Source organism: Diadema antillarum, unplaced genomic scaffold (assembly GCF_040938485.1).
Source record: "Diadema antillarum isolate AM-2024a unplaced genomic scaffold, OU_Dant_1.0 scf00000029, whole genome shotgun sequence".
In the NCBI taxonomy this organism is placed as follows: Eukaryota; Metazoa; Echinodermata; class Echinoidea; order Diadematoida; family Diadematidae; genus Diadema; species Diadema antillarum.
The window spans coordinates 30,168-47,289 of NW_027270918.1; the positions used below are offsets into that span (position 1 = coordinate 30,168).

The 17,122-nt window shown below is 39.1% G+C and overlaps 1 protein-coding gene across 1 annotated transcript in view; it reads left to right on the forward strand.

Annotated features, from left to right (window-relative positions):
• LOC139738865 (mitogen-activated protein kinase kinase kinase kinase 3-like) overlaps window positions 1-17,122 on the forward strand; it is a 134,176-nt gene that overhangs the window by 11,147 nt on the left and 105,907 nt on the right. Inside the window, exon 3 of the mRNA XM_071649501.1 lies at window positions 5,837-5,992. Within this exon, the coding sequence (XP_071505602.1) occupies window positions 5,837-5,992 (156 nt within the window). The remainder of the gene's footprint in view (window positions 1-5,836; window positions 5,993-17,122) is intronic.

Below are 17,122 nucleotides of genomic sequence, written 5' to 3' on the forward strand. Positions count from 1 at the left end.
CATAATATTGCAAGGTCTGAAATAAAACTAGGACAGGTACATTGTGCAGTACTTCTGTATAAAACCATATATTATACATTTTGTGAGTATACAGTTGTAGTATTGTGTACATCCAAACTTCTATAAAAATTTTGTATGTGGTTAAATCTGTGTTTGAAAACCACCACCATGGAATGAGAAAAAGTGACATTATTTTGTAAGGGTTGTAGTAATATCTCACTTTGGATAACTTCCATTTTTATGTCAGAGTAGTGAAGTGTTAAAATTCATGAAAGAATATAAAACCACCATGAAATGTATAATGTATTCAGTGGTAAATTTGCCAATCTCCATATTAAAAGTGTTTGGTAATCTCAACAGTGATGCATTGTCCCACATATCCTTGCATGTGTTGGTGTAGCCTCTTGAGTAGTCTTAACAGTCAAGGTCACTCTGAGTAGTTTTTATCAGACTGGCCAGTCTATACCTACATTTGTATTAAAGCCAGTTGCAATGTATTGCAAGTTTTAGGACCTTTGAAGTGTAGGCCTACATTATGTAGTCAGCCACACTGTATTCTGGGCTGTCAGACAGTTTTTTTGTTTGTTTTTTTTGGTCCAAATGCATTTTTATTTCCAATACTGCTTTGCTTTGTAGCTTGTTGCATGTCAATCCCAGATACAATATTAATACCACTTTTTTTTTGTGGTTAGGTACTGTATGTGATTAGTATGATTGTTAACTATTCATTTCATTGTGTTGTATACATGTAAGGCAGAATAATGATAATAAAACTTTTTTTGAGATCTTATTTTTCATGTTTAACTGTTGTTTATGTTGCAGAATTTCATAAACTGTTTTCAAATTCTGCAATACACTTAGAAAGAGGGTTAAAGTTCATGCTTCTCCAATTGGCAAACAATGTACATACATGTATATCCAGTTTATGTGTCAATTTATCTCTGATTTATTGCAAATTTGAGGAGTTAAGCTGGATCCATCTTATCTGTCTCTGTTTTGGGATACGGTATTATGCAGTAATATGCAGAGTTGCCAATTTACCGAAAAGAAATTATCAATTTCTGCTGTCAAACTTATCCCAGCAGTTTGATGGGTCTTAACCAGTTGGGGACGGACTGATTTTGCTTCAACATGCATTTCCCATAGACACTTGCCCGAGTATACTCGGGACTCATCCTCAACGGGATAAAAGTGTTGACAGTGTCCATACCCAATGTAGTGACGTGCAATGTTCAGATGTCACTCATGTCAGTTCTGCTGCTGCTGGAAAAAAAAAGTAGTGAAAGTGTCTTTTCAAGGGGAAGATTCTGACTGTTGAGATAAAAATTGAAGTCAAAGGATGTGTACTAGTAAGTCTGTAAAACCCAAAATGTTTGTGTGCATTTTAATTTCACGAATTTCTCGAGAGCCAAGATTTGCGAAATTAAAATGCACATGTCATGTCTGAAAGTTCTTGTCTTCGCTATATGTATTGAATGCCAGTGGCAATTTGCGAAAATTTCACGCCGTGAAGAGGCCTGTTGACTCCAATGCGCAAAAATTTCATGCCGTGAACATTTCTTGCTTTAAACAGTAGTTTACACTTTTGTACGCTTGGCGGGGTGGAAAAGTGCAGAGAGATTTATGCCTCCACTATGCTTGCAATATGAAACAAGCAAGACTGGTCTCATTATTGATGGCCAATGTTAGGCGAAAATTCTCCGCACACATTGAGAGTTGCATTTGATTTTGGTTAAACTGTGAAATGTGTAGGCTGAATGTACAATTGTATGTCTCCAAGGCACAGTGATCATTAAAATGTGTTATCATGCTTGGGACATAGTTATGTACAGTATGTAGCTGTTGGGCCTTACAATATACAGTTCTAGGGAGTTACATACAGTGTACTTGTAACCATTTTAGTAGTTGTGAACTGCCAGTCGTGTAGTTACAAATTATACAAGGATGTGCTTGTTTATGCTTGTATTGCACTTGATAGAGGATTCATGTCTTGTAAAGCAGTCTTTAATATTTAGATTGATTTAGTGTATTTGTACAAGGTTTCAAGTGTGCATGGTAAATTAGCTTACACCTCTGTGTATGGTATGTTATGTTCACATGTTATGTTCACAATGCAACATAACTTGTACAAATATGATATTGCTCTTTAATATGTTTAACATTAACTTTGAGTTTTGATATATGAGACGTTCGTCAAGTTTTGGTCTGTCATTGAGTCAATAACATATCATGGGATGATCACAGGATGAATAAGAATTAATTATTTCCATACAAGTGTATGATTGTCTGGCGAATCCCAGCTATCGAATAAAGGGTGTCTATTTGTAGACTAGACCAGCGTAGCATAATGTGAAGAGACAGTTTGGCCCTTCCCCATCCGCATGTGGAACATTCCACGGATGTTTGACGAGATTTACCCTGTTGCCGCCAACAGCAGCAGCCAGCCAGCCAGCCAGCCAGCCTGGGCTCGAATCATAAGGAAGAAGAGGGGGAGAATGCTAATACAGTGTTTTGCAGCCATACGAGCCCCTTAGAGGATCCACATACAGGATTTCTTGCTTCCCCACATGCATACAAACATGCATTGTGTGTCACAACTCTGTACAGTATCAGCTCATATTACAGTATTGAATCTTAATGAAGATGAACTTGTGATGATAAACGCAGTTTTACCCGCATATACTTTAGACAAACCAGGATTACATCTACAATAATTAGATTGATTAACAGCAAGATTAGAAATACATGTTCATGTACAAATTGTATATTGTGTGCATCCAGCGGTAGCCAGTTGTCATGGCCTGTCATACTGGGTACAGTTTTATTACATATTTGCGTGGGCTCATAGAGAAATCTAGTTACCCTCAACAATATAGACCTGTATCACAAGACAAGCAGCAAAACAGTTCTCTGTATTGTACCCTATGTTTAAAGAAGGGAGATGGGTCTCTCTTCCACCTTCCTGTTTAAAGTGATCTCTGTGAATAATATTAATAGCATTGTGCACTTAAAATCATGACAGCCCCAAACTCTATGTGTTACCTTCTCCATTTTGTGAACAGTTAGTGTTTTGGTAATGCCTTCATGCAAGCTAGCAGTGGTGAGCTAGCAGTGGTAATTAATGTAATTAACCGTGTACAGATCAAGGATAATATCACGGTCATACAGTTGTGTAAAGGGAAGTACAGTCTAGCGAAACTTTCTATTAGTTCAGGACTACATTGTATCATCCAGTCAGATTGACATATCATGGCTGTAAATTGCCCCGATGACAATAGGCAACTTGCAAGCAGGTCAAGTTTTGTTAAGGAAGCAATTTTTGTGTTGTTAGCGTTAGCCACAGAGGAGACAACATTTAGGTCTGACTTTTTATTTAGCAATGCCAATTGTGACAGTGTTATTAGCATTAGCCAGAGAAGAGACAACATTTAGTAGGTCTGACTTTTAATATTAATATTAAGCAATGCCAAATGTGGCAGTGGGCTATGTACACAATGTAGGATATCAAGATTAGGTTTCAAAGCGAATGTTCATGGGTGTATTCTCTGCTGTGTAGAGCTGTAGCACTGTCCTTTAATTGACTCGCTGAGACTATGTACAAGAGATTACTGTACAGTTCTGTGTACAAAGACAGTGGCGTAGTTGAGTACTGCGTGGCATAAGCCCGCCAAGGTCCTTTGCCCGCTGTTTGGGAAGATAGTCAAAGTACATCCGAAGGCCGCTTGGTAAATTGGTTCGTTGCCTGGTAATGACAGTGTGGCATTTGCGGAATGAATAACGACAGAATGAATATTTCAATGGCTAGACTGTAGGTTTTATGGCTCCTGTCATGCTGTAATGTAAGACATTCATTGCTTTATTCAAGTGTGTGTATGTGTGTGTGTGTACAGACAGGATTTCAACCTGCTAGCGCTACATAATGGAATAAGATCCTCTTCCAGCTACACTTTAGTAATCACTCAAAGTGGTCATGATGTAGAGATTGCAATTCAACTCACATCCTTCCTTCAATAGCACTCAAAACCCCTGGCACACACTTACAGTAATTCCCCAATATTCCCTCCCCGACCAATCAAAATCGATATCATGTGTACATTACGAGGGGGAGATGAGCCTTTGTTGTTGTATGCGACGCAAGAATTTCTGATTAGACGCAGCTGTACTTTCAACATTCCCAGCTCGCTCCCTGACTGACTGCTGTTCTGAATATACCATGGATATATATTTCTGTGGATATGTGTTTGAGGCTCCTGCATGTTTTGCTTGCAAAAGTTATCTCTGAAAACACCAAGGCTTGCCCAAGGTTACCATGAGGCTGCACTCCCTGATGATAAGCCTGTCAAAGTGTCACAAATATAAGACAGTTTGCATATGAGGGAAACTGTTTTAAAGGGATGGTGTAGCTTTGGTTGTGATGGGGCTTCAGGTTTCCAATATTTTTGTGAGATAATGAGAAACCTCAGATCATAAAATATGAAAGAGCATGTAATTTTAAGAGGAATTCAAAGTTTATTTGACGAAAATTGGTTTTCAAATGGCTGAGATATCCAAAACAAAGGGATCTTATTAAAAGGTGGGATCCACCCACCTTTTATTAAGATTGCTTTGTTTTACTTTGTTTTGGATATCTCGGCCATTTCAATACCGAATTTCGTCAACTAAACTTTGAATTCATCTTAGCATTGTATGCTCTTTAACTTTTCATAAAGGTTTCTTAGTATCTCACAAAAAGTTAAAGGCTAAATCTTCATCTCAACCAATACTATACGGTACCATCTCTTTAAAGTTCAAGTATACCTCCATGCCACATTCATATTCAATAAGTCAATGTACAAATCATACAATATGGCTGAAGTATGATAAAAATTAAGTGTGCCAAAGAAAATTTGGGATATCAAGTTTTTACTTGAAACATATTTTCATGAAACTGACATATGATATGCAAATTAGATGGTGTAATGAAATCATCAATAGTTTCTCAATGACAGAATGACTACTGTACATTTCATAATGTTGATGTATGTAGCAAGGTCTTTTTCATCACAATAGATGATTGAGAGTTGGCATAAAGATAGATAATTCAGTCATTTGAAGCCATAGTATATGTACATTGTACATCTTTTTGTTATCATTTTTTGTATATTTATTTTCATCATCATTTTCCCTTCTGTTTAATGTATGAATACGAGTTCTGGTTTGCAATTGTAATCATGAAATTGATAATTTGTGGTGCAGATATTGCAGATTCTTGAAATTAGTTCTCCATCAACCTACCCCCTTTTTTTGTCATCTAATTGTTCCCTCTCCTTTGATGATCCCCTCCTCTGACAATGAGGGCTTTACGATTTTCATGTCCAGCATAGTGGACAGCAACATGATGACGTCATTTGAAGAAATTGCGCATGATCCAGGGTTTTGTGGCACGTTTAGTACCAGAATGGAGAATGCATGTACGAAGGATTTCGTGGTCTCCTCGATTATTGGACGGGTGACATCATTGGGCGTTAAGATTGGGCCGGCTTGGAGGGGGGGGGGGGGGGGGGGAGTGGAGTCATAAGTTCATGATGTTCACGTTGTGCACATGTGTCCTGAAAATCAAAGTGAGTTCTAACTATGTTAATACTTAGGTGGATGAAATGAGTGTTGTACTGCAACCATTTGGCACCACTAGAGAATGATACTGTGTCCTTCTCCACACAATCAAAAAAATCCTTCTTTTTCCTTGAAACAGCAATGCAATCTAGTTTAGTAGTGTCTCAATAGTGATGCTCATTTTTATTTCGAATGAAGAAGAGATAAATAATTTGGTCTTTCTGCCCGTCCCCTTCCCCACCAGGTGATGACTTCTCCATCATCCAGCAGGAGATACTGATGATGAAGGACTGTCGTCATTCCAACATCGTCGGCTATTTTGGCAGCTACCTGAGGAGAGACAAGCTCTGGATCGCCATGGAGTACTGTGGTGGTGGCTCCCTCCAAGACATTTATCACAGTGAGTCCCGACAGTCAGCTATGAAGGCGTGCTGTGTACGGCACACATTTCAGGCATTCTACTGTAAAACAAAGAATGTTCATATGTATGCATTTTGATTTTAACAAAATTTCAAGAGAACCAAGATTTGCAAAATTGAAATGCATGCACAAGTTTTTGTCTATGCTATTAATGCTTTGAATACCAGTGACAATTCGCAAAAATTTCATGCCACGGAAAAGGCCCTTTGCTCTAATTTGTGAAAATTTCATACCACCAATATATCTTGCTTTACAGTTAGCAAATTGGGACTTTACAATGCAACTATGTTGTTAAGAACAGCATAAATGTATTCATACTTGTAAAAAAAAAAGATGAATTAAAATCTATATTTGCCTGAATTCAGATGCTTCATATAGCTAGGTGCAGGTATCATTGAATAAGTTTTTCTTTGTTGAGAACTAGAGGGACATAAACACTGCAGAAAATTTGCAGAGTTAAAAAGGCTGTTACTTTTTAGTAGACAATCTCACTTTGTAAACAGGATATCAAGGGTATCAACTCTCTGTCAAGTGCATTGGAAGGTGTGACTGGTCAAAGGAGAATGAACTCCAAAGAGAAGTCTATGGTCTACGTGCAATGTGACAAGAAAAATGTGACAGGGAGAGTCTACAAATCACATATCCTCTATTGAACAGAACCTAGATTTTGTATTTTTTAAAATTATTTTTGGGGGTCTTTCCTTCTGCCCCAGCAGGAAATTTTACAAAGTGACAGCATGGTCACATGATTGCGATGGTTATTTTTGTCCCTCTAGGAGGTTACTTGTATGTAAGGTGACATTTTGTATTCTTTTGTCTCACTACAAGTGAACATAGTATGTGTTCTATTACATTCAAACTTTTGCCGAGCTGTTGCCTTCTTTAAGTCGATTTCATATCAGAATTTTATCATTAATGTTGATGAAATAATTTTCCGTTGCCCAATTAGACAAAAAATTTCTTCCATCAGCATATCAAAACATCCTCTTTTTTTCTTCTTTTATACTTACATTCAAGCAATTGCTACTGAAGCTAGAAAACATGTCCACCTGATTGTCTGTTGAATTTGACAAATGAATATGTTGTATTAAAGATACTGGATTTTAAAGAGTCTTCAAAACACACAGTCTTGAAACCTATCAAATCTGTTGTGCAATATGCTGAAAACCCAGTGATAGGCTTCACTGACTGGGAGCTCTATTCAGTCATGCCAGTTGCTGTCTTGAAATAGAGAGAACCAGAAGATCTAAAGAAAGAAAGAAAGAAAGAAAAAGATCCTCATAGCAGTTGTGTATGTTGCTACACTATGTATGACATCAGAAAACAAAATAGTCTGTAAGCATGAGTAACTAGGATCCTAATCCTAATCCCAGCTACTGACTTAAATTCTTGGCAACTGCATTTGAGCACTGTCCCAATTTTACTTGTTCAGCTCTGAGAGATATTACATGAAGATAAAAGCAAAGAAACACACACAAAAGACCTGCTCAAGCAATGGTCATCTATAATAGCAATTGTTATATAGTTTTGGCTGCTTAAATATTCATGCCATCAATTTGATTGCATTTGCACATATTTTGCTACTCCATGATACACCATGATAATCATTCTGCCTCTGTTGCATCTAGAATGGATCATGTCTGTTGGAGTTTATGTTGTGGTGGATATTTTAACTATGATGTCATATATCTAGACATTTAAATGAGAGTTAAATGAGCAGCCAACATGAGCTTTGGCGTGGTATTATGTGAGCTATTTCCGAGATGACTCACAAAGGTTTACTCATCAGTACAAAGTATATTCTACTTTATAATATAGCTTGAAGGGATTCTGTTCTTGACATTGTCAAGAGTATAATCCTTCTTTTTCGAAAGTATTTCACAAGTTTACTCTAGGAAAGCTCATTCTTCGACAGCAAGTCTTGTGACGTAATTTGTCCATCATTTTTCTTTTCATGAGGCCATTAAATGTCAGTGATAGAGTTTAAAATAACAGTGATTTCTGCCGTGGCTGGCACTGTACACTGTAGGTTGTAGAAGTGGGATTCATTTGGTACAGTACCTCAGAGTGGGCCCCCACTCGCTGAGGACACGCCAATGCTGAGCGTGTGGAATAAAGGCGCAGATGTTGTACATTTTGTCTCTCCCACGACAACGCTGCCTCCTTCTTGAGTGAGTGACGAGCCCACATGTCTACGGAGCAGTCCCAACCTGTCCTACTTATTAGCTCAAATCAGCAGTGTATGCAATGACTGTACTCTTATCATCCAAGTGCTGAGATATCTTGTACATTTGTATGTTTTGTAAGAAATGCAGCCAATTGATTTGTAGACTGGTTTGTGGGTACGAGTATTTTAAAGGCGTTTGGGAGAACTAGGGAGGGGTCGAACGGATGGGGGTAAAAAGGAAGACACATTACGTCTGGTTGTTGGAGGTGTAAGGATGGGGAAGATTACCCCTCGCTAAGACCTACTTAGGGATCGGATGGCCTCAGGGTTTTTAGCAGCCATTCGTTCCTGTGGAAATGATTGGCTCGGAAGGCGAGATAAAACAGGGAGATGGCGGAATTAGTGCAAGGTGCATCGCAGTCAGTTGCTAGTAAGTCATTTATTACCTAGATGCATTAATGTGTATCTTCAGGATCAGGATTAACATACAGGATAATGCTTTTCACAATATATCAGTCGAACTGCTTCGCGATTTCACAATTGTAAATGGAAAGGGTCATGAAATATCTACTATACAGTCTGTAATATAAAAATGCACATTCCAGTTAAATTATGTATCCCCCGATGAGAAAGCGTTAATGATTGATAGATCATGCAGTGTCACATGTACATGTAATGAATGCAGAATGCAACAAACCTACTCTGCATGATTATACTCAATGTCATTTTGGATCTCACTGCTGAGCAAGTAATAAGTATGAGGCCCTAGCTAAGATGACTGTTAGGGGCGAGTAGGAGAAACATACATTATGTGGTTCGTAATGCCCTTGGAGCACTGTGCTTTTTGATAAACCATCATCCTACTAAGAGTTACTGTAGACTACCTGTATATCAAGCCTTTGATTTTGGTAGAGTGAGTCGTCAAAGACAAGTCTATGAAGACAGCCCTGGATCCCATTGTTTAGAGAGATGTAGTCAAATGGTTTTCCTCAACAGTGTGAGCCAGGTACTCGTGGTCCTTGCATGTGCAGCTATTTACATGGTCATCCAGAAATTGGCTGTGTTCAGTGCCTCAGCCACCTATGTATGGCAAGAATGCGTGAGGCTTCCATGGATAACGTCACAACGTCCTATGAGCAGGCTGTGTAATCTGCATTTGAAGACAACTGGATTACAATTTAAATCAATGTGTGCACAGTGGCATTTAAAAACTACAATACCTTATCATGAAGAAGTAAATGTACTGCACAATGTTCCATATTGTCATGAGAAAACAAACACAAAGTGAATTTTTTTTTTCTTAAATGCATTTACTCTGCCATGACTGTTTGTTCAGGTGTCTGAAAATATACAATGCATGGCATGCCAAACATGTAGCACAATTGTAGTGTGATATAGGCCAATAGACCGTTTGTTTATGTGGGTGTTTCTTTTCCGACAGCCTAATGATGAACCATTTATTCATCTGTTCCTTCTTACAAAAGTGTAGTTAATACACAGGTATTCACTTTAGTAGCGTTCATTACTGTACAAGTTGTCATTTTCGCGAATTTTGTGAATCACTGTTGGTCCGCGAACTTAACAATGCACAAAAATGTCACCATGTGCTAGGTAACACCTACAATATCCTCATTGTCAATACGGTCAATGCGTGAAAACAACGTCTCACAAAAATGTCCATGACCTCCTCATTCCCGAAAAATATCTGTACCCGAAAAATATCTATACGCGAAAATAACAGCTTATACAGGAGTTGTTTGTAGGAAGGGCAAGCTGCCAGCAAGCTTTGTGGTTTTTTAGGAAGATTATCTTTTGTGAAGAGAGTTTGCATATAATTTGAATACATTAAAGAAAAAGAACTAGATTTGATAGTTTCTTCGTAGGATCTGGTAATAAGCTATTCAGTCTACCTGTACATGCTCAAGCATTTCAATACTGCTAACGCACTTTGAATGCATTATTTGTTGCCATGTTGGGCAAGCCTCATGACAGACAGCCTTGGCCAAGCTCTCTGGCTTTCAGGAAAAGTCTACATTGTAATGGAGATGCATGGAATTTGAATATATCCTGTTAATAAACTTTAGTTCATTGATGTGGGGTTTGAAAACAACAGAAATGTGCATTGTCTGAATATCATCTGTACATTTGACTGTCATGGCCACTCTAAAAAAAATACAAGATGAAGAGGATAATGCGCACTTGTTGTTCTCACCCGACAGTTGATTGTAAGGATGCAGGTCTATCCATACTTAGATGTTTGACTGTGTGTTCTTGGTGATAGGACTTAAGGTGCATTCGCATTGATGATGAAATATCGTGGTATTAGTGAACACAAATCATCATGAAATACATCTCTTAATACTGTGGTATTTTGGGTGTAATGCAAACTTTGCACGAAATACTCATACCCATGTGAGATTTGAGTGTGAATCATATAATGAAACACTACGTACCACCGATCTTATAGCTATGTATTTCTGACACATTTAGTGTTTTTCCTGTTCGATATACCCGTGTAAATGCACATGTGAAACCCGTACCAGAAATGCCATTGCATTTTGTGAATGAAAATGGTACCAAGTGAATTTCTGGTACTACTACTTTGATATTTCGCCAACGAGATCAGTGCTGACAAATACTATGGTATTTAATACCACAAAAATTGTAATGTGACTGTATCTGATGTTCTACGTTGTAGGTGATAGGACTTGGACATACTGTATATCCATGTTGCATACCACTGAAGCATCGTGCAGGGGCTGCCAATTAGAAGAGTGTAGGTTGGCATCAATCAATACAGCTCAAGGGAATTTTGCCAATCAGTGTCAAAGCAGGCGAGATGATACTGCTGTTCTGTGGTGTACATGGTGTAATACGATGCTTTATACAAAGTGCATGTACCAATAAAAAGAAATCATGCTTTTGGTTTCGGTACAGTGCAAATTGTCACAAAGTAGCATTCGGTATTCATGAAGTGTTAACTAAAGTCACATCTGATATCAAAATAAGATCATCATGAAGGTGATATTACAATGTAGAGCGTCAGTATGCTCTTGTACATGTCTACAGCAAGAATCTGTCCCATAAAGTGAAAGAGGGATTTTTTTTTTTTTAGCTGCTCATGATGAAGTCTCTGTCCCAGGCGGTTGACTGCATACCTCATAATTTTCATTCCTGGAAAGTGCAAGTTTTCATCAGTCAGACTGTGGTCAAGACTATACCCCATCCATACAATATGGGCAGATGGGTGTCATTCCAGTATCTGACCCCCATACAGATATCACATTAGAATTTTTAAACAGTCATAGATTATCCAGTAATCTCTTTATGATCTGTCTGACCTTCTCGATGACCACTAATGTTAGTTATTGGGAGTGTCAGTAGCCCTTGAGCCTGTGGAAAGGCAGAAATTGCTGGAAATGATGGGGGACTAGTCAAATCCTAGTCCTACCTGGTCAGATGGTCATCCCAACCACCACCACCACACTAGATGATCCTGCCAACTATGTCCATCGTTTACGTGAGTACATGTCCACTCTACATCCAGCCCACTCACGCAAACAGAACACCACATCTCACATCCCTACACATCTCCACAACTCCACGCATGTTTTTGTCAGACGGGACGGTGTACATCGATCTCTACAGACGCCATACACTGGACCATACAAAGTGCTGCGTCGATCTCCCAAGCACTTTACACTGGAGATCAACGGTAAGAGGGAGACCGTCACTATCGACCGCCTAAAGGCCGCCTTCTTAGAAGCCGCACCGGTCCAGCAACCCCCACCCGTCCCCGCCAGAACTCCGGCCACCACACCGAGCGCCCCGCTCACTACACCACGGCAGCAGCAGCCTACGCCAACACAGCCAACGCAACCGCAGCAGCCGACACGGACGACTCGCACCGGTAGGCAAGTACGTTGGCCTGCACGTTACGTTCAATACATGTATTTTGATACCTGAAATTTTCAACCACTACTTTGTTTACCTTTCATTCATATCGATCGCCTGTTTTTAGTCTTCACTTCATTGACCTTCTACTAGCGATCTGGAAGGGGGCTAAATGTAGCGGTTTTCTACTATGTATCATATTGTCTGGCATTCTGGCTGTTGTAAATTACGCTGTCTGGCGACCCCAGTATTTTGTCAACATCCTCGCGAACTTTCTTTGTGCGCCGACACATGACAGGTGCGCACTACATTCTCCGCCTTTGTCATCGTGCCGAGGTACGCGTATTTCACATTCCAACAGTAGTCGGATTCTCATAAACACACCCCTTGTTTTGCTGTCACGGAAACAACCTACCAATTAGTGGCGAGCTGCACATCTTCATCAGCCAATTACCACTCTCAAAGCTCCTGTCCGTGACACGTTTTCTCCGATCACGCTGTTTCATTTTCCACGCTTCCTCACTTCACGATTAGCTTTCATCCTGAGAGCACGTTCTAATCGTTGGAGTCACTCACGTCCGCATATTATCACGTCCGTATATTACTTCCCACGTCTTTTCTCGCGCACGATACCCCGCGCCGTGGACTGTCATTTCTTACGGATTATTACATTTCATACGGAATATTACACTTCCTCGGATTTCATACCTCGCGACATTCGCTCCTTTTTGTACCGCGACTCGCCCTTTCTTCATGCTCTACACTCCAACCTGGGGATTTTCTACGTAGCTGCATTCAACGCGATTCGCGTCGTTACATCGCTGCATCGGTCCTGCTAGCGTGCTGTCGGTGGTGTGCAGACTCTATCAGGGACCTCGCAGTTCTTCGACCCAGCGCTCCAGCGGTGGATCCTACCCTCGCTTGTGCTAGCCGCGGCACCCGGAGGCTACTCCACGCTGTCGCTGGATCATTTGTACATATTTACATGGGACACTGTCGTCTTCGGACACCCAAAGTGTATTCGGAGTTAGTCCATATTATTTCGGGAAGTGCAATACCCATTACAAGGACACTGTTCACCTCTACTGGTGCCCTGGTGCTTTCTACACTACTGTCATAGTACTCATACGGTCGGCTACCATTCCTACTGGTGGTGCCCTCAGCCTCAAGTCCCGTTAGCCACTCGGTGAGTAATTGTTAGGTATTACATCATAGGCCCGTACCATAATACCTACACATGTAAATGGATTACAATTGCTCTCACAGTCCATCAGGGGGGTGTTTCATCAACATTTGTCAGCGCTGAAAAGTTGTCAGCGCTGACAATCACCATTGTAACAGTCAGTGACCAGTGCATCTCAGCCAATCAAAACCAAGGATTTTGCTGAAATTGTCAGCACTGACAACTGTCAGCGCTGACAAACGTTGATGAAACACCCCCCCTGACCACGAATAAAAAATGTTGATACTATTACTTGTGCATATTTATTCAGAAATTAAACATTTTTGGCCACATTGTATGCCATTCGTTAATTTTATGATGCTTGCTTACTACTGGTTGGAACTAAATGCTGGGAATTGCTGTTAGTCTCAATGTTGTAGATTATTGATGGGTAATGTACATAGTGTGACTGGTTTTTTTTGGTTTTTTTTGTTTTTGTTTTGTTTTTGTTTTGTTTTTGTTTGTTTGTTTGTTTTTGTGGGGGGGGGGGGGACAGTTTCCCTCAGAACACACCTTACTCCATAACAACCCCCTCCCCCCCCCCCCAAAAAAAAAAAAAAAAAAAAGTGGAAATGAAGAAAGGGTTTTATGCATCATATCTGTACTACAGGTTTGATGTCGTAAAGAGGTCAGATGCAATTCTAAATTGACAATTGTCCTTAAATATTATGTGATGTGTTTAAACTATCAATTAACCCTGGAAGTGATATGTACAGTACTGTATCAAAACCTCAATTCTTGCCACCATGACAAGTGCAAATGACAGGAAAACCATCTGACATTGCCGTTAAAGATTTAATCAACACTATGGTTTGCCATTACCCTTTCCAGAATGCTGTCATGATCATTCAGTTGAATGAAACACAAACACACAACAGACATGGCCTTTGAACTCATGATCCCAGTGCATTTGACACCAATTTGACACCATATCCTGAGTTTGTCCTAGCTACAAAATTTGTAGGTTGCCTGATGTCTTACCCCTTGTCCTGGGCATTGCCAAATGGAAGTTGGGGGATTCACAGTTACACAAATAAGCGTGTTGCAAAACTCAAGATTTGTAACCAGCTAGCAAACTCAGTTTTTTGCATATGCGGACACAAAAACCCTACAAATTAGCACGATCAGCAGCATGATGCTAAACCCATGAAATCTGCTCTTGTTTCTGAATTGTCACGTTAATTTGCCCCGCGGTGACTTGTGAATGGTCGACCAAATAAACTTTAAGAGCTTTTGTATCCCATCATTCACAGCAAACATCACAAAAGCATGCGCTCCACACCACTGTGAGGCACAAGAACAATAGTTTTATTGATTTATCATTCGGCAATTAGCGGGTTATTTCTGTATGGTTGCTAAAAAAAAACTAGAGTTTTGGAGCGCACTTGCTAGCCCGCTAATTTGGAGGATGTGAATATGGCTATTTTGTCAGCTCAGTGCAAACAAGATTTGAATTCAGGTACTTCACAGCTTTCTTTTTTTATTTCTTCTTCTTTTTTTCTCCAGCTAGGAATATGATGAAATGTAAATAGAAAGAAAAGACAGCTCTTTAAAGTATTTTGGGGAATGTCTTCCCACACGATACCATTACCAGGATGTGCAATATTCAAAGGGTCAGAATCTGCATTATTAAATGCTAGGCAGGTGTAGTCTTCAGTAGGAGATTAAGTGTTATGAGAGTCTGTAGAGACAGGATACAGATTGTATAAATATCTGCCTGCTGCATAAAATGTAGAGTTGTAACTTATTCACTTGCCAACTTGTCTGCTGCAAGCATAATTCAATATTAACCTGATTAGGGACGAGCTGATTTTGCTATTTATTAAACATTTACCATAGACACCTGCTGAAATATATGCAGGACTAGTGTTTTTTTTTTTGTTTTTTTTTTTTGTTTGTTTTTTAATTCAAGTTCCATATTCCACATTCCATATTCAGGCTTCATATTCCATTTGATTTCGGAGTAAAATATGTATAACACAACATTCAATTTTAGACATAATTTCACAAATGTATAAGGACATGTAATAAAATGATGTGTAAATATGAGGAACCTACTAAAAAGCAATGCTTGTAGGATGTAGGTTCCAAAGAAACAATATAAGCGTTTAGTACAACATGCTAATTACGAAAGATGACGAAACACAAGCGAAAATCGGTATGTTGAGATAATAATAAACTCTACAGAATGTACAAAATAGTTTATGATGGTCAAGGTAAAACTCAGGGATTCAATGCTCCATAAAATTGCACTATTGGTCAAAGAAATGTGGTCAAATGAAGTCAAATGAAGACACCCGAGCGAGGCATCATTGAGAATAAGAACAGATATATCAAAATGGTCACAGCAAGTAACTATACATAAGATTTTTAAAAATTGGCTTTTAGATTTTGCTTAAAGGAACTTAGAGAACTTGATTGCAGCCGAACAGAATCTAACTCATTCCAGAAAGAAGGACCGGTAGAAGTAATTGTCTTAAGGGCTAGAACTGTATGAACGGGGGAAAAGTGATATGATCCACTTTGTCTTGTAGGGTAATTATGAATTTCACTGTTTTTAACAAACATTGAGGAAAATAAACTAGGAAGATCGCCAATGCTCAACTTATACATAAAAATTCCAACGTGATACAAATACAAATCAGAAACTTTTAGTAATTTACTGGAAACAAACAATTCATCTGTATGATCCAAAAAATGTGCACGATTTATAATCCGCAAGGCCTTTTTCTGAATCAAAAATAACGAATCGATTTTAGTCTTAGAGCAATTACTCCAGGCCAATATTCCGTAATTTAAGTAAGGTAATAATAGAGTTGAATAGAGGGAATGCAATATTGGCTTGGGGAAGAGGTACTTCAATTTGTGAATAACTCCAACGTTTTTACACAACTTACATAAATAATCAACATGAACCTTCCAAGAAAGATTACTATCAATATAAATACCTACAAATTTAGTTGAATCTATTTGATTTAACTGCAAACCATTCAAGAAGAAACTTTATTGTATTACTAAAAACCATATAATTTGTCTTGTTTATATTGAGCGATAATTTATTCGCCTGTATCCATTCAGTGGGTTCAGTGTTCAGTGGGTTAAGCAGGGAATATTCAGACAAGTGGTTGTCAAGTGTATTTAACCATCTTGAACTCTCCCAGTCTGAACTGGTATGCCTGGGGAGGGGAGTATGGGGGGGGGGGGGGGGAGGAGGAGGGGAGAGTTTTCTGCAATATGATTGACTGCAGTTCTACTCCATGTACATATTGTATGTTGTACACGCACATGTAAAAGAGTTATGTTGCCACGTAGTGTAACTGTACATCTGTGAGAAGCTTGCATTATGTGTATCACATAGAAAATATTCAACAATTTCATTTTATTATGTAAGTGGTAACAAGTGTAAAACTTGAGATATTGCATAGTATTTTGGCTGATATCATGTCTATTCATACCCACCTTCAGATCTTTTTTCGTATGGAATTTGTGGAATTCATGATTTTGTGTGTGAGAGAATCAGAGATAGAGGAAAACAACAACAAACAATATTGTGTGTGTCCCACACCTAACTCTCATCTAGAACTCTACAAATGTAGCTACATTGTGTGTTATGGAAAACACATTAACTCGGACAGGGGTGCTGGGCATGGTGAGTTAATTGACAATCAGTCATTTTCAAATACCTGTGACTTGGTGAGAGCAATGATCAAGTCTGTGGCAATGCTTGGCTCCGTCCTCCCTTCTCTTCGTGATCAGCCAAAGGAAGTGTAACGACAATGGTATTGTATTCTGAATCGAGGTATACCAATTATGTATATCGAAGGCAA